The sequence below is a fragment of the Theobroma umbraticum genome, unplaced genomic scaffold, assembly GCF_002168275.2.
Source record: "Theobroma umbraticum cultivar Fairchild unplaced genomic scaffold, ASM216827v3 scaffold_81.0, whole genome shotgun sequence".
Taxonomy (NCBI): domain Eukaryota; kingdom Viridiplantae; phylum Streptophyta; class Magnoliopsida; order Malvales; family Malvaceae; genus Theobroma; species Theobroma umbraticum.
The window spans coordinates 2,591,807-2,619,613 of NW_018397268.1; the positions used below are offsets into that span (position 1 = coordinate 2,591,807).

Below are 27,807 nucleotides of genomic sequence, written 5' to 3' on the forward strand. Positions count from 1 at the left end.
ATAGCTGGAAGCAATTTGCTTCACAATTGTCTGCATGCAAATTACAGTTGGCTAACCCCCTCTTTTCCCCTTTTCTTCTTCCCCCAAAGACCAGCTTTGAGGTTTGAAACAGTCAATAAGACAAGGCTGCAAAGAGGGAAGATCATGGCATTTTCCCAAAACAAAGACAGCATGTTAAATCAGCTTGGAGGCCTTGGACCAGTTATTCAAAAGAGAAAAAGAGGCATTCAAAAATAGAAAAAGAGGATTTAAATTATAGATCGCCAATAAAATTTTTAAATTTCATATACGAACTTGATTGAATGTACATAGATTAAAACCGTATTCTAAAAGTAATTAAAAACTCACTCTTGTTATATAAAATAATAATAATAATTAATATATATGTATATAATACAACTTGTATTTGGTGAAATTATATATAGTAGTAAATAATTCCAAAAGTTAATCATATACTTAATTAAGCAGTAGACTCGAAACCCTATAATAAGATTCATGTTGTTTTTTCCAGAGCAGCAACTGCATCAAACAGATTTTAAAAGAGGGTTTTGTCTATAAGATGATGACCAAAAATAATATTTCTTTATTATCAGTTCACACTGTTAGGGTTTTTTTTAAGGTAGATTTATATATATATATATATTTTCCTCTTTTTTCCCATCTAGACTGAAAGAATCCACATATGCACCACCATGGAATCTACTAATTATATATAGTTGGCAAGCAAAGGCTAATATATAGTATATGTTTATTTATGGTATAAGTTTGAATATCCTTTATACAAATTAATAACACATGTAAGATTTGTACGAGGAGATATGTTAAAGTATTCGATAGTCGGCTTGTTCTTCGATCTTTGATTAAAAAACTGTTTAATTAATTACTTCATTATTGTCTCATTAATTGGATTAAGGCTAACATAGTTTATAAGTACTGAGATATATACAGATTAAGCAAAAGAGAAAGAGACAATCTTGGCTTGTATTTCAGGGTAGCTTAGCGTTTCATTATCATAAAGTTCCAAAGAAAATTCAGATGAAGAAAGTAAATATATAAAGACAAATGGCCTGAAAAAAGTCTATGTTTGATCCATTGGATGGCTTGATGGATGGGATTGGCATTCAAACTAAGGAAATCAATGTCAGTCAATCCAACCACCATTTGAATCTCTTTTGTGAGTCATTCAAATTAAAGCAGGTTTATGATGTGAGATTTGAAAACTATGGGTTTTCAAATCCCAATTATGTGGAAAAGAATAACAAGCAATCACTTACTAATGAAGGCAAAGCATTACCACTTGCACCCTCTCTTTATCACCCTTTGCTCTATCATTACTCAATGCTAATGCACAAGATTAAGCAATATATATATATATATATATATATATGTATTAATCCTTAGCCTAATTAATCATATAGTTTATCTCTAAAACTGAAATCTTATGTATGTATGATTTATGACATCATTGATGATTCTTTTTGTGTTTTTGACTGTGGAAAGAATTAAAAGGATTATGCCTTTCCCACCATTCATAACCAAAATAGTCAAAGAGGAGGGAAAAAAGGGTAAAGAAACAAAAGAAGAAGGAATTACAGTGAAAGGTTGCTGCAGTCACCATCATTTTATTTCATCATGTGAGGAAAGAGAGGGAGACATGCCATGTCAAGCCAGGAAGATGAGGCTGGAATGCATGATATGTTGATGATATAAGCATGATGATGTCAGAACACTCATGCCAAAACTGGTCTCTGATTTGATCAAACCCTTTTTATTTCCTTTTTCCTTTCCGCATCACTTTGAATTTGATTGAGCTGCATATGTCAGATTCCATTACCATAATCCAACTCAATATGAAGAAGTAAGTTATTTAACCTTTCCTAATGGCAAGCATCATCCCATTCAACCTTGAGACTGAGTTTGTACTGTTCTTTTCCAACCATTTGAGAAGAACTGTGCACATGGTTTAAGCTGAACAAAGATGAATGGTCCCACTGGACTGTTTTTATGATCATAGTTTGATGAGTGGTCACATTCTAGCCATGGAGGAAAGCTGGTCAAATTCAAATTCTTTGAAAACTTTTGTTCTTATCCAACTCTTTTCCATCTTTGAGCCATAAGGAAAGAAAGGGGAAGGAGTTATGGAGGTCAAATGAATGGATTTACTCAACAAGATTTGATCATTGAGTAGCATCTTAAGGATTGGTTCAGAAAATGTAAATAAGTTATTAAGAAAAGGAATAATTAATTCAATGAGGCCACTTCCGGCAGATTCATTGAATTTCTTTTCAACAGTGAACAATTGTCACTTTTGCTGTCCTTTTCTTCCACGAGAAAATTTGCAGGCTCAACAAATACTGGACTATTGTTTAAATGCATGTGTTTTATATGTGTATTTTTGGTTTTTTTTTTCTTCTTCAACATGTGTACTACTCAAAATTAAAGAAGCAGGTATAACAGTTGAATCCAAGACTTAATTTCAACCAGAAAATTAGGTTCCAAATATTGGGAGTCTTGTCCTTATCCCCTATGCTACCCTTTTTCACCATGTTAGACATGTTCAAGCGGTCATTCCAAGTGAAAACCTGAAGGTCCATTCCAATCAAAATAGAGCAAATCAATCAGATATCATAAATGAAATGAGTTGAATGTTGAATGAAATCCCTTGCTTTTCAGTGGTTGAAATTGTTCCCTCACTGTTTTGTTTCAGGGAAGTTATCTGGGTTTAAGAGGAAATTGCCTGTATGGATAAGCAAGAATCAGTTGCTAAAGGGAAAAAATGGAAAGCTGGTTATAGCTGAACCCCATCAAGACTAAAAAGAACAGAGCGAAGGAGTATTTCCATACACTTTTCTACATTTATTTTCACCCCTAAAATCCTTTTTCCTGCCACCATATGAAACTGTGAACTGTAGATAAGCAGATTCAAGCCTTGTATAACTAATGTGACCGTTAATGATTACAAAACAAAGTTTTTAATGCTAAATGCTAAGCCAACTTTGAGGAAAAGAAAAAAGGAACAAATGATGGAGAAACAGATAGCAAGTAGGAGGAAGATTATGCTATTTTTCTTTTCACAGAAGCAAATTACATTAATATGCAACATAGAGATAACATTCAGACTAAGAAACAGGGAAAATTAATAGATGCATATACTCATTTTCTACAATAAAGTCGAGTAACAACAAAGAAAGAGGAAGATAGAGGAATATTTTCTTCAGCTCATTGCTAACTTCTCCTCTTTTTCTCTCTCCCTTCCCCATATCTCAAGTGCCTAATCACCCTGCTTGCATACATGCAGCTTCTCTAATAAGAATATTTGCTATTTCCTGGTGGATTCATGGTTGCTGAGATTCTGTTGGCTGCCTTCTTCACTCCCCCAGCGTTGTCCTCCTTTCGCAATAGTGATCATAGTCTCCAGACTCTCCACAATTTCCCCAAATATTTTATCTTTGATCCTTCCTCTCTTTGGTGGAAGAAGGGATTTCTCTTGCTTCACTGGCCTCGTGACTTTGCTATCCATGCTTTCTGCTATGAAAAAGAGAAGTTGGATGGTGTGGAAACTTAAAGCAAAAGGTATGAAAATAGTTTTCAAAGTCAGGGGAGAAGCAGAATAAATGGGAAGAAGAAAGACAAGAAAGAAGTGCAGATGAGACCGGGGAGTTTAGAGACTAAGTGGGGTCTAATATTATCCTAATGGGGTAGCACCACAATCACGAGCCAACCAGTGACAGAACCACTTGCAAGTGAGTCTGAAAGCAAGAAGAGTTCTAAAATAGATAGATGGTACGACTTTTTGTCGGGGTTATAAAAAATCAGACAAAAAAGCAAGCAATGAACAGTTCATAATTTTGGTTTTTATCGGATGGTTCTTCTTAGTAAATTTGCTTTGATTACTGCTTCTACCATAAGTAAAGGGACAGGATTGAACCCAAAAAGGAAGCTCTAAAGCACATGAATAAAAGCAATTCAAGATAAATTCTATCTGAAGGCAAACAGAAAACATTGCAAAGCACACATATGTACCTTATTTGATGTGGAAACCTATACAAACTGTGGCCACTTATTCCACAAAACATTGGCATATTAATCATTATGTAATATTAGTCTGTGTTACTTGGACTCACAGGTGAGTATGGGATATGTATGTGTCTGATATAGGTCCAGTCAATTTTTTCTAAGTTTTTCCTTATATTTGGAGGGTCGGACCTCCATATTCATGTCCATAGATTATGTGCTGGACATGGACACTTCACAAAAAACGAGGAGTCAGAGCCTTGTAAAAGGTTGCATCTGAGGTATAGCAAGTTTTTGGGATCGTGATTAAGAACAGGTTCAACTATCACAGGCTGGCACTGCAAAACTCAATGTTTACACGGTGTTTTTCTTCTTTTTTGTTGGCGGCATAGCACATCCAACTGATAAACTGTCATAGACCAATCTTTTAGTATTTATTTAGCCTACTATAATAGCAGAAGGCTCAAAACACTATAAGATTCATTGTCTGCTGATGACAACTTAACAAAGTTTTAAAAACGAAAGGGTTGGCTCAGATGACGACCAAATATTGTCTCTTTCTGAAGTGTTCACACTGTTGGGGACTTTTATTGAAGACTTATCCTTGTCTTTTTCTTTTCCAACTCTTTTTTCTCTTCCAAACAATAGAATCCATGCACTATATGGAATCTTCAAGGTTGGTAAGCAAAGACCAAAAGTATTATTATAAAAATTATAGTATAGGAAATTATACCAGGATCTGAAATTCTGTATAAAGTTAGTTTGAACGGACAACCTTTCTTTGAGACTCTAGCATCATTATCTCATGAACTGAAAGTCACTTTCTTTCAGACTCCATTACCCCACTCAATCCTAGCTGCTTAGCTGTAGAGATTTAGAATGACCCAACACTAAAACCAAATAGAACCCAGACTGACATATTTCCAGCCCACAACCAAAATTTGTTTGAGTTTGATAATATATACTGCCTTAAGCAATGTAAAAGATACAAAGGGGAAAAAATTCCAATGGTTTTTTTCTATGTAAGTGGGGTTTGGGGGGGGGGGGAGGATTTAGTATAATCTAAACTTCTTTAACTGCCAAAAGGTAAGCACCCAAACCCTACATATCTACTAAATCAAGGCTGAAACTAGCATACCAGGGACTAGATTTTCTTTCATCTCATCCCTCAATATTTCGTTCTTTGTGCTTGTTCTTTGCTTTGGTTTTTCATTCCCATCACTATTTGAGGCAATTTCACATTGATTTTCCTTGAGACATTCCAAAACCATTGTTGAGAAGAGTGAGATTTGCATCTTTCTCCACTTCATCAATATTGACTGAATAGTCTCATTGAACTTTTCCAAGTTTCTATTCATCATTGACTCACCTCCATTCTAGCTATAACACAATACTCTCTTGAAGTATAATCTTTCCCTTCATTATCTCAATCCCAATGTTCATCTGATTCTGGGTTTTGCTTGTTAATCGCTTCACACATACTACCAGGCTTGTCGTCCTCCTAGAATCATCAAGTAGTTGAAATATTATATTTAGATTAGTATAATAACCATATGTTGTAGTCATGGTTTTTTCCTCTTCTTTAACCCAAAAAAAGAAACGAAACAAGTACATATTCCTTATTGCTTTGATAAAAGAGGTGGTTCATATCTAGCACCAATCAATGTCTGTGGCCCATTCTAAATCTTCTTACTACCAGCCTCCAGCCTCCAGCGTCCAACAATAACATATTAATTTGGGTATTTGCTGACCAGAAAAATGGAGGAAAAGGTCTATCTTTGCCTTGAACTTCACGCTAGGCAACACAAACATACAAAGAAGAATAAGAAAAAGGGAAGAAAAAATTAATGGACTCATCAGAATCCAACAACAGTATATCATCTTACAGTTTCGGCAGCTTTAGGAAAACAGTCACCGGTAACAGATATGATTGTTCATTATATGATTTAAATGAGCATAGATATAGAACACATTTAAAGAAAGAAACAGTTGGATTCCGCAACATTGCATCTTCACAAAATGTTGTCATCTTCTGCAAAACTGGGAAAAGAAGCCAAGTCAAAGAAATAGTGAATAATTCACTGAGAAAAGAACTGGAAGACCAGCAACCAAACCATGATTTACAAAATATCAGTATCCACCATAGCCATGAAATCCTATAACATACATAGAAACAATAATATACCAAGTTAACTAAATCCATTGTCAATCTCCTTACACCTATACCCCAACTAAGAAACATTGTACTCTGAGGCTAAACAACTAAGCTTTTCTGCTTGAGTAATACGAGAGGGAAGGAAGAATGCAAGAGAAGCTTCATTTAGTTGTTACAGAAATCAAGAAATGAAGATATTGGATGACTTTATCATCTTGGTCAGGCATCTGAATGCCCCTCTGATGGGTTGGTGCTAGGAGGGGGTGTTGTTGAGGCTGAGCTTCCCCTTCTATCACCTTCTTTTCCATGCGTAACAACTGAAATTAATTTCTTTGCCAGCTGTTTAAACATCTTAACCTTAATCTGACCCCTCTTTGGGGGGATCCTTACTTCTGGCTTCCTTTCTGGGGTCTTTTCATGTTCCATGGTTTTGAAACTGTCTTGGAAAGCTAAAGAAATTCTGTTTAGAAGTACAGAAGAAAGCAGAGGAAAAATCTGCTTTGCTTCTTACAGAAAGAGAAACTAATGGAAGAGTTTAACAGTTAACTATAAAATATAAGAAGAGAAGATTTGGGAGAAGGGACTGGTAACAAGCATGTATATAGTGCAATGAAAGAACAAGCCACAGTGGTCAGAAGGTTTTACATATACAGTCGTAGTGTGAATGGGGTGTTTGAATATTAAATAAGCATCAAAAGCACCTGTCAAGACAGATATTATAATTTACTGATGTAGTGATTTAATAATATGTAAGTATCATTATGTGGATAATTTTTCTCATATTTTATGGTCTGACTGGGGGCAAGAAGGCTTAGTCAAAAAGTTACTAGAAATTGATCATTCACCTTGGTGAACTGATGCAGGAACTGGGATCTGACCTTCTTAAGATATGTCATGCCAGGTATTAATCTAATGTCTATACTTAAAAATCCATTTATTCATTATCAATACCGAGTCCAAAAATCTGAAACGGTATAGTCCAAATTGTGACTAGCTTATGATATTTCCCCCTATTCCATCTTCTATCTTCCCCTCATCATGTCCTGCCTACAAAGGGTGATTTTGATTGCCATTCAGCAAATTGTATTTTTTTTCTTTTAAGGCTGTTGTTCTTTCTTCTTCCGGAAGCATTTGTGTCCTAATCAGTAGCCAAGGAGCACAAAAGTGGAAAAACTGGACAGTTGTACAGGAAATGAGGAAAAAAATGCAGATGTTGAAGTTCATTGTTGATTGAAAAGAACAGCCCAAAGGGAGTCAAAGCCTTCTATTTCCTGGGAATTACCAGGTTCATGCATGTCTGAAAAGGGTCTTTTTCCATGCCAAAGGTACCACTTAACCCCACCCTTTTTTTTTTAAGTCCTCACAACCACAATTGCTTCAGCCTCCCAGTGACTCATAAAAATAGAAATGTGAAAGCTTGAGAAATATGAGATGCCAAATACGCCAGCATGACACCCCTTGACTGCTGCCTGTGATAGGCACATGGAAAAATATGGAAAATTTAGTTAAAAAGGATAAAACAATTCAAAGTCTTAGTTCAGATGTTAATAGATTGTAAACTAATGTAAAAGAAATAGTCCCTAATTACTAAGGTTGAACCTTGAAGATCTAAAGAAAATTTCTCCTACCATATCTAGCCAAGGATAACTACAATTCCAGTTGCCACAATTATTGTTGGCCACTAGAGCCCTGTGGAAACTATATGCTTAGTATCTCTGTGAAAGTTTATTCCAAAAACCCTAAACCTGTTGATGCTTGAAAAATAACAGCAAGGGTAACTGCAAGAGGAATTTTTGCTGCATTTATTTACATTTATAGGATGGTTTCTTTGACAAAGACACCTCCTTGATAACCTTCAGAATTTGAGTAAACAAATGGGATTTTCCTTTCATTTAAAAGCTGGAAGAAGTCCTGTTTCCATATGTTAAAGGGCAAGAGCTAAATGTTATGATTGAGACTCATCAGTTAAAAACTTCAATGTGAGACAGAGGTCAAAACCCAGTTTGTCCTTTTTTTTTTCAATGAGAAAGTCATCTGCAATGATGTAATTAATAGAATAAAAGCTCAAAATTACATGTGAATCGGTAGTACAGAATATGGTTTAATAGAAAAGGTAATTTTTTACATTCTTTTTGGCTAAGTAACCTTCACCTTTACAAGTCTTTGCATTAATGATTACCATTTCTTTCCTTTTTTTTTTCACTTGGAGTGAGGTATCTTTGACTCTTTTTTATCTGCTTTCTGCACTTTCTTGGTCATTAGTGAAGAATAGAATAGTGGACAGTCCAGGCTTGGCTCAAACATAACATGAGAATGCAAAGAGATTGAAATATTGATTTGGCATTGGAAATTTCAACATTTTTGAAAGGTCAAGTCCAATCCCAAAAGCAAGGTGGTGATGAAATGTCTACTTTTTCTAGAAGGCCAACTGTGTTGATGTGAATTAATGAATGTATTATGCATTTGCAGCAAAATTTCAGATAAATTTTTTCTGTATATGATAGGAGGGTGGCCATTAACTTAACTGTAAATGGTAAAAAATTGCTCCATTGTGGCATGGAGATGGAGGTTACATGTTCAAGTACCTGAAACAGCATCAAACAAAAATAGAGATTAGGCTAACTTGTCAAATAAACAAGTCTGCTTTGATATCATTTTGTCATCAAGTCTGCTTTGATATCATTTTATCATCGATGATATGACATTCAACATCCATTAATTAATCTTTTGATTGAATTTTTTCTCGAACATGTAGCTGCAAACATTGTTCAAACTTCATTGAAACTTAAACTTCAATCAATTCTTTCAATTTATTTCCAAGCATGTTGATATACTATTTCTTGTACATTACAAAGGTAAGGTATGAAAAAGATTACAAAACTCAAAGCACAATTTCATATAAATAATAATAAGAATCCCCAACTAATTTCTCCAATCTTGATGCATCATCATAACCATGTCCACCCTTTACACACCATTGATAAAACCCCACCACCAATTTCATCAATACAGTCAACATCCACAATGAATTTGTCAAAGAAATCATCTTTGACCCATCAAATTTAATCTAATTTTTTAAACCTAACACATAAATATTTATTGATTCACACTTAAATTCGTCAAAAACGCAAGGAAGCAAACATAAATCATCGATCAATTTATCATTTTTCGATGTGACATAATTTTACATAAAAAACAATTACAAAAATAATCATATTATATATATATATTAAATTTTATACATGATGACAATAATGACATCATTCTTGGTTCCGCTCCTGTATGAGACATGTATAGTGTGACTTGTGGCTTTTATGGCGATCGCTTTCTCTGTAAGGTTGCTGACTGGAGCATAGATTCGGGAATAAGGACGCTGGGATCGGACCTTGACCTATAGAGAGGCATACCTACGGTGGATTCTCCGATGTGGGGCATTTCGCTGCTCATAACCATCATCGTTAGTTCCTTATCTTCGGCATATGCAAACCCTTGGCACAATATGAGGGTCGCTAGGAACATAGCCATGAAGCCTGCAGGGGTTTTCTTAATTGAAGAAGCCGCAGCCATCTCTGAGCCTAAGGCTTTTGGACTTACAAATGGAATTGAAAGGTGGAATTGGGAAGCAGATAAGGAGGGGGAAAACATCTTTGGTTTTATACCAATTATTGCCAATTTTTTTTGGGTATATTGCTTTTTATTTTTAGTATATAAAGTTGTTTTAACTTTCTATTGTTGGATATATAGTTGGAAATTTTGATTTTCTTTTGAAAGCTTGGTGGACATGGATTTCTAAAATACCGGGTTATTTTTAGTAACATGTTAATGAGTAGTTTGGATATCTTATAATTAAATATTTTGTATTATCTTACTTGTTTAAGTAAGATTATATTATTTTATTTTTGAGTTTTAATAATAATTTTAAAAAATAATAATTTTAAAATATATATCGTCTCTCATTGATATAAGATTCATAATACTTTTTTTGTTTGTAATTGATTATTATAAATAATAACTTTTAATATTAAATTTTTATTTTATATATTATATTATTTATTTAAAATTTTTTTATAGTTAATATAATACTAAATAAATTCATTACATTAATTGTTGTAAATATGATTTTAAATTTTAATTTGTTTTTTATGAATCAATTTTAATTTATTAATTTTATTTTTATTAACAATACACATAAAAAATTATTTTGAACAGATACGAGTATTTAAGATATCCGAATACAAATTCGATAACAAATCAAAGAATTTAATTGGGTATATATATCATTCGAATATCTTATTAAATAATAAGATTCAAGTTAAAATATTTAAAAAATAATAAGTACTTTATTTGTGGATATCTCTAATTTTTTATATTTGAGTGATATTATTGGTCAACTTTTATGAATTTTACTTTTATTTATAGTATGTAACCTTGTCTTCAATTTTTTTTTAATAAAGTTGTCTTCAAATTGTTTTATTCGATTTTTTTAAAAAAATATATATCATAAAAAAATTACCTATTACAAGAAAGAAAACTCAAAATAATGTGATATTGGACACTAAGCCCATATTTATTAATATTGAATAGTTCAGAAAGCCCAATTCGTTTCTTTCACTCAGTATTTAAAGTTACATGGACCGAGCTCTAACTGGTTTGGGTCGAATCTCATCCAGGCCCAAAATTTACCATAGCTATTGATTTTTAACATTGTAAAAAATTTGATTAAATATATATATTTTTTAAAAAATTCCATCCTCTATTATAAACCTTTTTTTTGCATTTTCAAGGTATATTTATATATTCATTTTTATTATTACTTTTTTATTATTACATGTATTAAGTTTGTTATTATATATATTAGAGTATAACCCGTATGTTGTACACCAACCAAATATAAAACACTCATACATATAGTCCGTTTAACCTTTTTAAGCACCGTTTGAAACCAATATGTGATTAAACGAGAAAATCTCTTTAAAACTTTTTTTTAAGTATGTTATAGACATATATATATTATAAAAAATGTTTAAAGTTGATTATACAATATAGCCTTTCATTAACATATACATAATATTTCAATAATTTAGATTACTACGATTATATAGATATTTAAGTATGATATATTTAAATAATTATCTAAAATTTTGGTAACTTATATATAATATTTCAATAGTTTTAGATTATGAAAATCATATAAAAAATCATAAAAGAAATTTCAAAAGCTAAAGAAGTATAAAAACTTTATGTAACTTATACGTTAATCTAATTTTTTGTGTTCATGTGTTTTGATCATGTCTTGTAAATATAAAATATTAATGATTGTATAAGTAAATACGATAACAACATGATTAATTATATGTTTTAAATTATAATACAAATACATTTATTTATTAAACACAAACATAGTATATGATGATATGATCACAAATATTTTTTACTCGTTAAATTCGTGACGCATTAATGTTATGTGGGTATTAAATAATAAGTATTATTTTGATTAATAACAATTAACGAACCCTTGGTTATAAATATTTATTGGGTTCAAAATAAATAAAAATTAGATTGAACATAAAATAAAAAGTAAGAGTTTATTTGATTTTTTTGTAAAATAATTGATGAATTTTTTTAAAAATTATGCTTTTTAAGAAAGAATTAGCGTGACTGAGGTATGTTGATTTAATAAGTTATATTAATTTATTAGTATTTAATTATTATTATCTAATGAAAAATGGCAACCTTATGAATAGTAAAAAAATTTAGAAAAAAAAAAAAAGGAAAGAAATCTTCTAATCGGACGTGCCAAAACGCATCATCTCACTCTATAAAATTCTCAAATCCTAAAAATTCTTGCGTTTCAAAACGGGTTCAAGTTCGACCCGCGATCCGATTTCGAGCCACCCTGAAAGCTTCAGTTTTCTTCCTTTGCCAAATCAGTTCTTCAAAAAGTCCGGGTTCGTTTCAGAAATTTCTCTCAAGGGCTCAGGCTCCCTTTATTCGTCTATTTCTCTTCACTCTATTATTCTGACTATTTCTTCCGCAAATTTTCAGGTAAAAACCCTAACTCGCTCTCTCTCGCTCTCTCTCTTTCTCTAAGATCTGTAACCTTCCATTTACAGACTTTATTGTTGTTTTTTAATCTTCGGATTGAGTTTTTTTTAACATCTTTATGATTTTATGATTTGAGGAAAGTATAATTCGCTGATTTTTTAGTGATTTTTGATGATTATTATTATTCCTACGAAATGTTTTCAGTTGTTATAGTGAAGTTGTAAGTGAGATGATTTGGAACAGTTAAGCTAGATTATGATTATGCAAATCTCTTTTCTTGTCATGGATTTAAGGTAACTGTTAAAAGGAGAAATGAGGTTGTTAGAATTCGAATTATGAAGTATTTTTCCGCATTTGTTCCATGATTTTAAGGTGTGTATTTTGGAAGGTTAAAATATGGTTTTCTTTGTCTTTGTGCTTCGAATATCACTCTGATGTACATGCTGCAGGTTATGAGGTATAATTGGTGAAGTGGATTTTAGGGCTGAACTTTTGAGTATCAAAGTTTAAAAAGTAATTGAAAAAAAAATTGTTCCAAGAAAAATTACTGTATTACATGGTTGACTACGATATCTTCTGCAACTTAGCGTAGGGGTTTAAAATGCTGGAATGGGGAGTGATATATGATGCAGAGAGAGTTATTTATATGGATACTACCTGGAAGTGCTTGGTTCTGGAAAAGCTAGAAGATCCTATTTAGTTACTAATAGCTCGTTTTTGTTTTAATGCTAATTTCTCAGTTATTGATTCTTTAACTGTATTTAGAAATCTGGTAGAAGGTACCATTTAGCTCCAATTCTTCATTTTTTTAATGGTAATTTCTTGGTAATTGATTCTTTAGTCATAGATATATAGGGATTATTGAGGTGAAATATAATAATGGTTCATTTTTTTAATGCTAATCTCTTGATTATTGATTCTTTAGTTATAGTTAATAGGATAATTGTTACGACAAATAGATGAGATGGATCACCATGAGGATGACTGTCGTGCTGGAGGTGAACACCATGGCAAACAAGATGATGAGGTAACACTGATGGGCCTGTTGACTTGTACATGTATGCTTGAAAATTTACTATTTGATCATTTTTCTTGTTCTTGGAGGGTTTTTCGCCATAAAGAAATTTGAAGTTACTTTGATATTACACACTTTATATGATTTATTTCAATTGTAGGAAGCTGTTGCTCGTCTTGAGGAAATGAAGAAATCAATCGAGGGAAAAATGGCTCTTCGTCAAAGCAATTTGAATCCTGAGAGGCCTGGTTAGTAAATTTTACTACATTTAAGGTTCATTTGTTTTCACGTAAACTATTTTTTGGAAAACGTTTTCAGGACTCATGCTTGTGTGGGAGACGGAAAATTTATTCTAGATGTAAAATATTTTGCAGGTCAACAGAAAAAATACTTTTATACTACCTAGTAGTATAGGTTTGATGAATAATTAATATTTAACTTAAACTAATAAAAAAAATAAAAAAATAAATATTTAACTTAAAATTTTTTTACCTTAAAGTATTAATATTTAAATTATTCAATACTATTAAAATTGAAAGAAATTTTTTTTAATGAAAGCATTAAATGCAATTAATAATTTCATTTATAAATTGAATAAATTTTGCTAAAAATTATAACAAAAAATATTTTAATGACTGTCATTTGATGAATATACATTTACAAATATAGGCTTTAGTTGTTTTACCCAATTGACGAATGTTGATATTTTTATAGTGTTATGGTAAAAAAATGATGAGATGGAAAATTTTTCGAAAAATAGAGCTTACTTTCTTTACAACATGTGGTTAAATGCTTATGAAAATATCATTATTGATTTACCCTGTTTTCATTTCCATTCTTAATTTTAATGTCAAAACCAAATGGCACAATTGTTTTGTAATCTATCCCTATTTATCATTTTAACACCCAAATAATTCCACTAGTGATAGTGGAAAATATTTTCCACAAGATGATCCAAACAATAGACAATGTTTTCGATAGTTTATCCAAAAAACAGGAAACATTAAATTTTCCTGTAAAATATTTTACACAGAAAAAATTTTACTCCAGCAAGTTATTTTTTGGTTGTCAAACGGACCCTTAAAGTTTCTTAAATGCCCATTGTAATTGAAACGGTTAAAATTGTTTACCTGACTGGTTTTTCATTTATTATAGTAATTTTAGCCTGTCCTTAAATGGAAATTGCTTATAGTTAATCAGTAATTCATCCTTCATCTTTAATGGCGTTTTCCATAGATTGGAAACTGAAAAAGAAAGAACTTTAGCTTATAGTACTTTTAGTAACAAATACGTCAGTACTGAGATAAGGCTCCTTTAAGTGGCTTTGTAAACTTATTATTAGGAATTGTGCTGAAATATTGGGACATGCAAGTTAGGTTGTGAAAGCACTCAAAGTAATTTTTTTTGACCAATTCAAAATTTCTATTTAATGATATTGATACTTAACCATTGCTTGTAAGGTTCCGTTATGTCCATATGATGTTCTATTTCAGTAATATGTGACCCAATTCTTTTGGAATGGAAGAAGTTCATCCAAGAAAAAAATGTATTAACACTAAATGGCCCCTGAACAAAGTGCTCTTTTATTGTTTTTGAAGATGTTTTGGGTTGCTTCCACGATGATGGCTTAGGTACTTGATAGACAATTACTAGAAAATTTCATCATAAGTAATTTTTTGGGCTCATAGAATATCTCAAACTGGAATCTAATATTTGAGAGGGTAGAAATTAGGAGGATGAAAAAGAGAGGTCTAAAAGTATTATACTTGGTAGATATAAAAGCTTGAAGATAGGAATGATGCATTTCCTTTTAGTTTCTTTCAATATTTTAAATTGGGTAATGAGGTATTAGAAAATGTGCGAGAAGATGAGAATTTTGTGGCTTTGAAGACTTATCTCTCATTTCTTTAATTAGGGGAAAATTTCCTTTACCAACCATAGGTGACAGAGCAAGCAAATTTTCCATTCCTTCTTCCTTTTATGCTTATTATTATCACGGGTGGTGGAAGTTCATGTGCCTATAAGTCTAATTTTTGTCTTTCCTAATTTAACTTCCAAAATTATCTTTGTAGATTAACTTCAATATAATCTAGGTTGTGGACATTTATTATGGCATTTTGAATAACTGTCACATAGACATTAATATGTTTTTATTCTTGGTTTTAGACTCTGGGTTCCTCAGGACATTGGATTCCAGCATCAAGCGCAATACAGCTGTTATTAAAAAATTAAAGCAGATAAATGAAGAGCAGAAGGAAGGATTGATGGAGGAGCTACGAAGTGTTAATTTAAGCAAATTTGTTAGTGAAGCTGTGACTGCTATTTGTGATGCCAAGCTTAAAAGTTCTGATATACAAGCTGCAGTTCAGGTAGTGTTTATGAATAAGTTTGATCTAGATATTGTTAGATTTTATATTGAGATTATATGGCCATACATATTGTTATCTCAGTTAATTCGCTGTGAGTACAAAGAGTCATTAAAAATGTATGTTATTTCGTATTCAGACATGCAAAGTTGGTAGTTGTATGTTTGATTGAAATTTGATTGTGAACTTTCGTGTATTCTCTTCAGCTGAAAATGGTTCATGGTTTCATGAGCCAAAACTCAAAGACTTGAATGAATCATAGCTGTTTAAGCGAGGTAATTTAAGCAGCCAGGATTAGGTAACTTTGATTTAAATAAGAAAGTAAAAGAATTTGGTAGTCTTTGTGTCCAAATGGGTTGTAGTAGCCTGTATGAGTCATTGGTTACCTCCTGCAATGTCTTTGTGTGCACCTTTCTATCTTTTGCTAGCAGATTTGAGTTTTTCATGAGGATTCAATGTTTTATAAATTGTTTATTGCATACATTTTAAATATCTATAGAGTGTCCTAGTCTGGTCCTTGCTATTTTCATCATCAACTTCTTTGTAGTTTACCTTTTCCTTTCATGCATGTATGGATAATAAACAGCTCTAGGTTGTGGTAACTATGATGCAATTTCTGGTTTGTAATGTCCAAATCTTACTAGTTTCTTGTTATATAGAGTTATTATCTTTCATAGCCCACTGTTGGTAAAGTCACTTGCTTAAAAGTTTGTAAAATTTGTTGATGAATAGAGCTAACATTTACATTCCTTGTATTATGAAGAATATGCATATCTGTGATGTCTGTATCTGCATGCATGTTTGTAATTGTCCAAATTTTTGCTGGTTTCTTTGGTATACAGTCTGCATCTTCATATGCCATACCAGTGTTTATGAAGTTGGCTGAAAGTTCATAAATGTGTTAATGGGTATAGTTCACATCTATTCGTTCTAATAAGAAGGATAGTTATGTGTGACGTCTGTATCAGTACGTATGCACTCCACATATGTTTTGCTAGCTAGCTTTTGTCGTTCTTGAGGAATTTATGAGAGCTTAAACGTATTTATTTGTGGTAATTGTATGTCCTCTACCTCCCATATGATCCTCACTGTTTCTATCTGTCAAAAGATCTGCTCTTTGCTTCATCAAAGGTACAAAGATTTCTCACCAAGTCTGATACAAGGGCTCCTGAAAGTCTTCTTTCCTGGAAAATCTGGGGATGATTTGGATGCAGACAGGAACTTGAAGGCAATGAAGAAGCGTAGTACTTTGAAACTTCTTCTGGAACTTTACTTTGTTGGAGTTATAGAAGACAACGGAATCTTTATCAATATCATTAAGGATCTTACTAGCACGGAGCACTTGAAGGACCGAGATGCTACTCAGACAAATTTAACTCTTCTTGCTAGTTTTGCTCGACAAGGGCGAGTGTTTCTAGGGCTTCCAATTTCTGGACAAGAAATTCTAGAAGAGGTACATCTTTTTTGTTTGTTAAGATGGCCTGACACTTCCAAATCTAGGATTGTTTCTATGAAGCTATTATGGCTTTGCATTTGGACTTCTAGATTATTTGTATCTTTGATATTGATATTGGACTTTATCTTTTGTTATTGGCATCAGAAAATGGTAGGAATAGGTTGATTATATTTAGATGGATTAATTGCCAACCTGATTGCCTGTTTATGTCCTGTTTATTTGTCTAAACTATCACCCGTAACTATTAATCCAGATCTGATCTGATCCTACCTTCCTAATTGATTGAATATTTTCTGCTGTTGAGAATGCTGTCAATTCTTATAATGTTTCAACTAAGATTTAGGTTAAGTAGCCAAAAAACCTATTAAAACAATCATTATTAAAAAAGAATATATACATATATATTATAATTATTAGATGTATTGTCCACAGAAGTGCAAAAAATATGAAAAAAAAAAAAACGGATCACAGTGGCTCTGTTGGAAGCTTGCAACAATGTCAAAACGGGTATGCCAAGAAGTTGACAAGTTTACCCATTACCTTTTTTGCTCCACTAGAAGCCAACGTGCTAAGACCTCACTCAGTGGTCCAACTGGACTTGATGAGTCAGTTGTTGTGAGTAAGCCATGCTTGGCAAAGGGGCCTCTGTGACTGTAAGGAGCATATGATGATGTTATTTTGGTGGTAGGGATTGAGCCTCTGTTGGTTCTCTTTGGACGTGGCATAGGGGCTAAACTCATAAATGGGAGAAGTGAGGTTTATGTTGATGTGAAGGGAGGGTCTAAAGTTATGACGGACTGAAACGGGTTTTTGGGAGTCATATACGTAGTTACCACACCTTCCTCTCTTAAAAATTATTATATCTGGGGTCAGTGAATTTTAACCCATTTGTAACCGGAGAGGTTAAATTAATTACACTAACACCAGGTGTATAGGGCGGCTAGATGGATATGGGTAACAATTCTCGCCCCTATTTGTTTGTTACTATTAGATAATTCTATCATACTTTAGTGGCTGTATTTTTGTAACGTAAACATTTTATTCTTTGTGTGAACAATTGTTATGCCAGCTAGACCTAAGTTTATAGCTACTTTGCTGGCAATTTGCTGCAGTTCTTTAAAGGCCTCAATATCACAGCAGATCAGAAGAAAACTTTTAGGAAGGCCTTCCATGCATATTATGATGCTGTCACTGAACTTCTCCAGTCTGAGCATGCGGTAAGCTTTTGCAATTGAAAATATTATCTTTTAAGAGCAATAAATCTTAAGGTTCTTATTTGAACTTCTCTTTAGCCACATCTTTTGTTCCACAAATAATTAGTTGGAATAATTGGTTTCTTTCATTATCCTTTTTTTCTTTCCCTGCCCTGATTGATGGTTTTTTTTCCTTTTATTACTGTTAAAATTTTATAGACACTTCGCCAGATGGAGCATGAGAATGCCAAGATTCTAAATGCTAAAGGAGAGCTCAATGAAGAAAATGCATCTTCATATGAAAAGCTGCGAAAATCTTATGATCATTTGTACCGCAATGTCTCATCGTAAGTTGCTTTATGTGTCATTTCATGGTTGTTTATTCTGGTGGCAATGTCTCATTGTAAGTGGTGTTTATGGTGTTTTATTACTTACTTATATATTAATTGTAGATGTTTAGATCATGCCTGAACCAGGAATAATTATGCTGTATTAGCAAGTTTATAATCATTGAGTTATTATGGAGTTGCATTCCAATATCTTTACTCTTTGTCTCTGGATGAACAGATATTGTCTATAAACCAAACATCTGCCACATAACTATCAATCAGCATAAATGAAACAGAATATAAGTTGCCATATTTATATCATAAATATTCAGTTTCTCCATATAGAAAATTGTTGAAGACCAAGCCTCCGTTAAATAACTACCAATAGGCATAAGTGGAAAAGATTATACTTTTCTATGTTTCATAACTTAAATATTTAGATGTTAATAGTTGTTTTGTGCACTACATATGAATTAAGGTTTGTATTTTAAAGTGTTTGTCAAGAAATATGTAGCATATGGGAATAGTTATTTCAGGAGATTACTTATCTTCGGATGCTCAGTCGAGAAGTTTGAGATTACTTATGCTAAGAATAACTTTTGTTTGGGAAGTATAAAAGCTGGAACTGTTGATGACAGCTGTCAGAATAGGTTTGTTGGTATTGCTATCTTCAGTATCAATTTCTTGAGTTTTGAGCCCCATGTACTAAACCAAGATGATTTCTTGTAATATGAAAATAAAATTATTGCTGCTGAATTCGGAGTGATAGCTCTGATTGCTGAATTTGGAAATCTGTACTAAATGACTTCAGATTAATGATTATAATACGGAGTGTGTTGGTGGCAAAGCGTAAATAGTAATGGATTTTTCTATGATTTCTTTGCTTTATAAATGCTTTGTCAGATAGTTGGATTTGTGTGTATCCCAAGATAGCTCTTCCATTACAGAGTCTAGGAAGTAAATCCTTTGCGAGCTTCCACCTGGTACTATTCATACTTTTTTCCATTGCATGAGCAATTCTATCAAGAATTGTGGCAGAAATGCAGGGTTTGAGCTGGAGCTGGTGGTCTCTTTTGTGGATTTTTGGATTTAATGACCTGTGGGAACTTTAGACCTCATTTTTTTTAACAATTTAGTGTCTCTTGGGTCTTGCCAAAGTCAGTGGCTAAGATGCCAAACCGTAGTTGAACTGTCAGTTTCATAGTACTTCCACCTTGCATTTCAGAATTTTCATAATTTTCCCCATTTAAATTTGCTTATTCTCAAACCTCAAGCATGCCTCTTGCATCTAGAGTAACATTATTATCAGCTTATATTTCTTACAAAAGAAAACCAATCATAAATGACTTATTTTCTTTTAACCAAAAACAAATCAATTTAAATATTTTTTAAATCCTTATATTGCAGTTTAGCAGAAGCACTTGATATGCAGTCTCCAGTGATGCCAGAGGACAGTCACACAACTAGGGTTACTACTGGAGAGGATGCTTCATCTCCTGCCACTGGAAAAGAGTCTTCCACCCTTGAAGCTATATGGGATGATGAGGACACTAGAGCGTTCTATGAATGCTTACCAGATCTCAGGTTTGTTGTGGCCATTATGCAGTTAGTTAAGAAGATATATTCTTAACCAATAGAGTCTTTGTTGATGTTCTTTTTGGAAGTAAAAGATGTCTTTGCTTGCTATTAAGAGCATTGCATGCGTGTTATTCTCAGAGCATTTGTCCCAGCCGTATTATTGGGAGAAGCCGAGCCCAAAGGGATCGAGCAAACGTCAAAGGCACAAGAGCAACCAACTGTAAGTACATCAAGATTTTGAATGTTATTATAGGCTTTGTCATCTGTGGTTAAATACTGCCAATAAAGTATTATCCTTTCTGTGTTACATATCTAAGGCTTGGTTGAGGATTGGTTGTTGATGTGCTGACATTTCATATTTATTGCTCATCCCTGCTCCATCAATCATCACCATGATCCATATCTTTGCAGTTGGAAATTATCGAAATACTCCTGATGCTAAAAACTAAAGAAATCTGATAGTTTGTTAGAGAAAAAAAGTGAAAAAAATTGACAGAAACAAGGCATTTTGATGTTAAGAAACCCAAGGATAGACTGAACCATTTCTTGATTTCTTAACTGCAGTGCACTTGTTTTCTTTTTCTCCCTTTTTGTGGCTGGGTGGGGGTTCGGGAGGGGTGAGTCAGTTTCTAGATTTCTTGATTGTTGAAATCTTCTTGAGTCTCTCATGGCAGATCTGATTTAAGTTTTCTAAATAGTTTATCTCTATTTAATGGTTATCATTAAATGATACTTTGGTCTTCTTTTCCAAGGATTCCTCTACTGAAGCAGATCAAAGTACTGCAGTTGCCCAAGATGCTGTGGAGGCTTCTGCAGACTCTGGCAATTTGCAAGAAGGGAAAAGTGTGGAGAAAGGGAAGGACAAAGAGGAAAAGGACAAAGAAAGGACTAAAGATCCAGACAAGGAGAAAGGGAAAGAAAAAGACTCTGATAAAAAAGGAGAAAATGAAAAAGAGAAGCTCAAAGGTCTTGAAGGAACAAATCTGGATGCTCTACTGCAAAGACTCCCAGGTTGTGTGAGCCGTGACCTCATTGATCAACTTACGGTAATTATACCTCCTTTTTTGTTGCGACTGTTTTATGCCTCTTTTGATGGGGTTTTATGCAACTCTAGAAGAGTATTGAATTGTTCATTATAATTTCAGGTGGAGTTCTGTTATTTGAATTCAAAATCAAATCGAAAAAGGCTTGTGAGAGCATTGTTTAATGTCCCAAGGACATCTTTGGAATTGCTGCCATACTACTCCCGCATGGTTGCAACATTGTCAACTTGTATGAAGGATGTTCCCTCTATGCTCTTGCAGATGTTGGAGGAAGAGTTCAACTTCTTAATTAATAAAAAGGTCAGCTGCCCTACCAGTCTCCTTCTTATCTTTGTAATATTTCTCTTTTTGTGCGTTCATTCCTTCTGTTTGTAACTTATATTCCAAAATTGAAATTTACTTTAGGATCAAATGAACATTGAAACAAAGATCAGGAATATAAGGTTTATTGGAGAACTTTGCAAGTTCAGGATTGCACCCGCTGGCCTTGTTTTTAGTTGTCTGAAGGTATGTGCAAAGCAGCTAACTGATAAATGTTGGTTTCTATATCAGTGCTTGTTCCTATGATGATATTACCATCTTATCTTATGGGAGATTATAAACCTTTTGAAGCAAAGAGAAATTAGGAGCAAAAGTTTTATTGCCCTCATTTTCATTAGTCTTATAACCTGTAAATGCAAGCATACTTGAAAGCATATAGTTTGTTTCAGATGCTTGCTTATTCTATTTTTCTTTTGTACCAGACATGTTTAGATGATTTCACTCATCATAACATTGATGTCGCTTGCAATCTTCTTGAGACATGTGGTCGTTTTCTATATCGGTCTCCTGAAACTACCATAAGAATGGCTAACATGTTGGAGATCTTGATGCGCTTGAAAAATGTAAAAAATTTGGATCCTCGACACAGCACGCTAGTAGAAAATGCTTACTACCTATGCAAGCCACCTGAAAGATCTGCACGGGTCTCTAAAGTCCGTCCACCATTGCACCAGGTATGATTTACTTTTCATGTCTGAATTTTCCATGTGTTTTGATGTTAAACCTCCTACTGAGTTCTGTCTGATTGTTTTGCAGTATATTAGAAAATTGCTATTTACAGATCTTGATAAGTCTTCCATTGAGCATGTGCTGAGGCAACTTCGTAAATTACCATGGGGTGAATGTGAATCATACCTCTTAAAGTGCTTCATGAAGGTTCACAAGGGGAAATATGGTCAGATTCACTTGATTGCTTCTCTCACTGCTGGTTTGAGTCGCTACCATGATGAATTTGCTGTTGCTGTTGTTGATGAGGTTTGCCTTCTGAATTTAAAACTTGATCTTGTTGAGTTGATATTTCATTTTCCTGTATCCCACGCTATCTTGATTTTTGAAGGACCTACTACTGTATATCAATTTGTTTTTATTTCTTTGTATATCCTTAGGATTCACAATTTGCACTTATTCAGTGTTCAAATGGTGAGAAATTCTAGTCTGGAACATATGGTTCTCTGACATATGTTCTCCGTAACATATTAAAATTCCTTTTGACATAGACCTTTTGTGACTACTGAAACAATATGGGGGTGATTTCAAAAAAACAGAAAATTTACCAATTAGGCTCTTTGTTTTGAGCTCAATATATCATTTCACTTTTAGAGTTTTGTTTCATAATCCATCTGCCTTGGTTTTGAAGTGAATCTAGGGTGAAGTTAAGGTCAACACGATGTGATGGTCTTAGGGAGGTTTTCTTGGATTATGCTTAAGAGTGTCTAGTCTTTTGCTTTGTTGGGATGGCAGCCTTCAAGAAAACAGGTTGCTGATGACCTGGACTGTTATGTTTGTTTTCCTCCCAATAATTGTAGGTCGGTAGGAAAAAGTCAAATGTGTTTGTATAACTATGTTGGAAATATTAGGATATTCGAAAAATGCATAGCTTGTAACATCTGAACCTGCTACTTCCATTAAGTTTACTTTCTTAGTTTCTGAGATGTTCGTGCTCGTTTTGTTCTGATATCATCTTTCCCATGGACAATTATGGCAATTTTTTTCCAAGCATAATCTTCTTAGGGATAAGAGTGGAACAAATCATACCTATATTTTTTTTAATTTATGGTTTAAGTTTCAGTAATTTTATTCTCTACTTTCAGGTTTTGGAGGAGATTAGGCTTGGTCTGGAATTGAATGATTATGGGATGCAGCAGAGACGCATTGCTCATATGCGTTTTCTAGGGGAGCTATACAACTATGAGCATGTTGATTCTTCTGTCATCTTTGAGACACTCTATTTGATTCTTGTTTTTGGCCATGATACAGCAGAGGTATTGAGTTATCCTGTTTATTGTTATAAGTTTCAATTATTATATGGCAGGCTTGCAAGGGTCAGCATTGGTGCTTTTAGGCACTTAGGCTATCTCTCTCTCTTTCTACTGTAATGTCTCAAAATTTACCAGTTTTGCTCCTTGAACTTCTTTATAAATGCATTCAAAGAGTGCCGTTAATGTTGTAGAATAGATCTGCCAATGCTGCCTACGTGAGTGCTTTTAGTGGGCTAGGATTAAGGATTTTAGGTCAAGGGCAGTTGTGTGGAAGGTTAGGTTTTTGAAATTAGTCAGGTTTGATTCAAATCTCAAAAGAGGGCTGGAATTGAAGAAAAACTTTATTGGGATTTCTGGTTAGAAGAAAAACTAGGTTAAATCAAAGCTTGAATGCTGTCACGGGCCTGGGCCTAAACCCAAAAGGCTCGTGTATTAGGTGGGATGACTATCCCTCTATTTAAGCCCAAGATCACTCTAGTACACATCCGATGTGGGACTTAGCACACTCCTTTGCCATGTGACGCTGCATATGCTGTGAAAAATGACTTCAAGATTATTGTAACAAGAGAGAGAAAGGAGGAGAAAGAGAATAGTGCACAATATCTGCTAAACACCCAAATCACAATCTAGTAAGAAGTAAATAACCAACTTGATGTCCCAAAAAATAAACTTGACTCTTGGCAACTACAAGAATAATTTAAACTTCACAAGTAACATACACTTAATTGTATGATACAGAAGTTTCAGATATTATGATTTTACCTTTGAAGAGATACAGAATATTCTTAGAAAATTCGAAATTCCTAGTATTGAAGTTTATAGTAATAATTAAGGTCTTTTCAATGGATGCACTGAGTAATGGGGCGGACATGAGACTGTCTGTAAGATTTTAAACGATTCTATTGTTACTATGTGTGAGATTTAGCAATGAATGTAGTTCAATTCATTTTTAAACAGTAATATGATTTGATTTTCTGTGTTGTTAGCAAGATGTCCTCGATCCACCTGAGGATTGTTTTCGAATCAGGATGGTTATTACTCTTCTTCAGACATGTGGGCACTACTTTGACCGAGGTTCTTCCAAGAGAAAACTTGATAGATTCTTGATACACTTCCAGAGATATATTCTTAGCAAAGGTGTCTTACCACTGGATATTGAATTTGACTTGCAGGTAACAGAAAATGCACTAGTGATTGTACTTTTTGAATTTGTCATTTGGAGCTAATAGTGGAAAGGAAAATGCTCACTCTTTTTATGTTGTGGTCCATGCCTGAAGAAATCATTTGGGATTGTATAGCATAGATACCATGTTTTATTGGGCTTTATATAAATGATATTTTAGCCTTTCTTATCAGTCCTTTGGTCTTGCAAGCTTGAAGATGTTTCATGGGTGACTGTTATCTATGGAATGTTTTAGCAACATGTCAAGCTATATTTAGCGTTAGTGCAGAATAATCAAAAGTCTGTATGATCTTCACTTGATTGGTGGTAATGAAGCATAACTTACACTAGCAAAGATAACAAAGGCTTCATTTATAAATTAGTTCTGAGTTTATGCCATTTTGCATATGCTGTTCTAAGAATGTGTGTGTAAATGCGATAAGCTGACAAGTTGAAGAATATGCAGGACTTATTTGCAGAATTACGTCCCAATATGACCCGATATTCATCCATGGAAGAAGTTAATGCTGCTTTAGTAGAACTTGAGGAACATGAACGCACTGCTTCAACTGACAAAACAAGTAGTGAGAAGCACTCTGATACTGAAAAGCCTCTAGCAGGACAACTGCCCATTCCATCTCAGCCGATCGACCAAGCATTTGGAATGGTTCTGAGGAAAATGGTGGAGTGCATGAGGAGACCGGTGACAGTGACAGTGAATCAGGGAGTGGCACCATTGAGCCAGAGGGTCATGATGAAGATTATTTAGATGAAGAGAATCATGATGATGGATGTGATACTGATGAGGAGGATGAGGATGATGGTGGGCCTGCTTCTGACGAGGATGATGAAGTTCATGTCAGGCAGAAGGTAGCAGAGTTGGATCCTCAAGAAGTGGCCAATTTTGACCAGGAGCTCAGGGCTGTAGTGCAGGCAAGCTTTTGTTGGTTTTTAATTATTGCTGTTGGATCCCATTGTATCTTAGTTGTCTTTTTCTATTTTAATATTATTTTACTTGAGAATATACATGTCAAAATATCTGCTATGCTAAGTTCTGGTTAATTGTTTTTGATTTTCTTTCCCTAATGTGGTTTGGCGGCTTCAAAATGAATTAGGAAGAAAGTAGTTGGCCATCCATGTTAATTCAATTTTAAATGCAGGAGAAGTTGGAGCAGCGGAAGCTGGAGCTTCGGGGCCGACCTACACTAAATATGATGATACAATGAATGTGTTCGAGGGTTCTACCAAAGATCATCATGGAAGGGTAGTTGGAGGGGAAAGTGGTGATGAAGCATTGGATGAAGAAGCTGGAGGAAGCAGAGAGGTTCAGGTGAAAGTTCTAGTGAAGCGAGGGAACAAACAACAGACGAAGCAAATGTATATTCCTCGTGATTGTACTCTTGTCCAGAGCACAAAACAGAAAGAAGCAGCCGAGTTTGAAGAGAAACAAGATATCAAGAGGCTGGTCTTGGAGTATAATGACAGGGTAGAGGAGGAGAATAATGGACTCGGAACACAGACATTGAATTGGCCAAGTGGGAATAGCAGAGTTTACGGCCGTGGAAACTCATGGGAAGGGTCCAGCGGCAGGAGTGGTGGACCACGTCATCGGCATCATAGCCATTCAGGAAGCGGAGCTTATTACGGCAGAAAAAAGTGAGTTCTGCTATAGGAAATTGAAAATTTTGATGCGTGGCCTTCATCATATTCAAGCACATGTTGCCTACAACAGAGAAAAGATTGAGAACAACATCGGCATGAGCTGTCGAACAGCCAGATAGGTGAATGATCTTTTCCAGGTCCAATATGAAATGGAATTTTGGTTATACTTTTTCCATGAGACACCAATCAATCGTGCGGTTCAACAAGATGACTACTGTTTTATCGATTTCGTCGTATAGGCAAGGAATATATATATATATATATATATATATCTGACCTGATTTGCTAGTAGAAGGGTATAGGCTATTAATTGGGAGTATATTCAGGGGATTGCTGTGTGTGATTTTGGAATGATGAACTGCCCTGATAAAAAGCTTATGGAGTCCTGTGATTATAGTGATTCCCTGTATTTAGTGTTGTATACCTGTTAAAAGAAGGAAGAAATGGTTTGATTCGACATCGTTTTATACCCCCAAAGCTAACGTTCAAAAGACCATTTTGTTTAATATAGAAAATATCAGTGGCTCTTTTATGATGGGTCGGATAGTGCCTGAGTTTGTACTTTCACTTCTTAGCACTTCCTTTCTATATGCATTGACAGTGAAGGATATGATTTGTGACAGAAGCAGAAGACTGACCAAATTTCTCTTTACCAGCCCTCTGCTTAATTAGAATTGTGCCCTAATTTATAATCTTAAATAAGAAAGGGAAAAAACACAGAGTTGGGAGTATATAACTATTTATAGCCAATTTAAATTACATGATGATATATGTAATAATTCAATAATATATATATATATATATATATGTTTTGTCATTAAAAATAATGTAAGACATTGGGCCATTGAAACCCAACAAAGGTAAGAAGTCTATACGCCGAAACTCAAGAATTCATACTTTTGGGTTTTAGGTTGGTTGCAAATTCAATGGCATTTTTCAGTTTGTGTTTTCAAAACCTAACCAGTCTCATGGGTGTTCAATGATGAGTTCAATGGGAAACACCAACAATTTGATATCTGAGTGCTTTAACAAAGACAGCACAATAAATAAAAAAAAAAAGATGAGATTATCTCTAGCGAGTCGTTAAACGTTTTAAAATATGTAAAAATGATATTTTAATTTCATATCAAATAATTAAAAAGTTTATAAATATAAATACTGTACATCTTGTCAAGTTAATTTTTTAAAGAGAGAATAATGATTCTGTAACAAGATCACTATCCTCACCTTATCATTCGTTATTATAAAATGTACTTACGTTGATGGTGAAGAAGGTTAAGAATGATGCTAAATCGATATTTTAATAAATAATAATTTGAAATTATTAAAATATTTTAATAACTTTAAAAAGAAGACAAGTCCCTTCATTCAATACTTTTGCAAATTAAAAATACCCACATTAATCTAACATTGAAAATCCTTGCAAATTGGAGACTTCATTTCCTCCACTTAGAGAATAAAGAAAAAAAAATAAAATAATAATTCTTGA

General features: G+C 33.7%; 1 protein-coding gene across 1 annotated transcript; it reads left to right on the forward strand.

Annotated features, from left to right (window-relative positions):
- The first annotated feature begins 12,038 nt into the window (after positions 1-12,038).
- On the forward strand, positions 12,039-26,853 carry LOC110425062 (regulator of nonsense transcripts UPF2). The gene is given in 20 exon segments (XM_089785080.1): positions 12,039-12,214; positions 13,140-13,241; positions 13,390-13,477; positions 15,396-15,598; positions 16,704-17,048; positions 18,164-18,268; positions 18,464-18,591; positions 19,981-20,157; positions 20,290-20,371; positions 20,904-21,197; positions 21,297-21,494; positions 21,600-21,701; positions 21,938-22,189; positions 22,272-22,490; positions 23,327-23,497; positions 24,481-24,666; positions 25,123-25,267; positions 25,270-25,643; positions 25,817-25,874; positions 25,877-26,853. Coding segments are annotated over 19 exon segments (3,630 nt in total). The 5' UTR covers positions 12,039-12,214; positions 13,140-13,178; the 3' UTR covers positions 26,317-26,853.
- Positions 26,854-27,807: the final 954 nt, after the last annotated feature.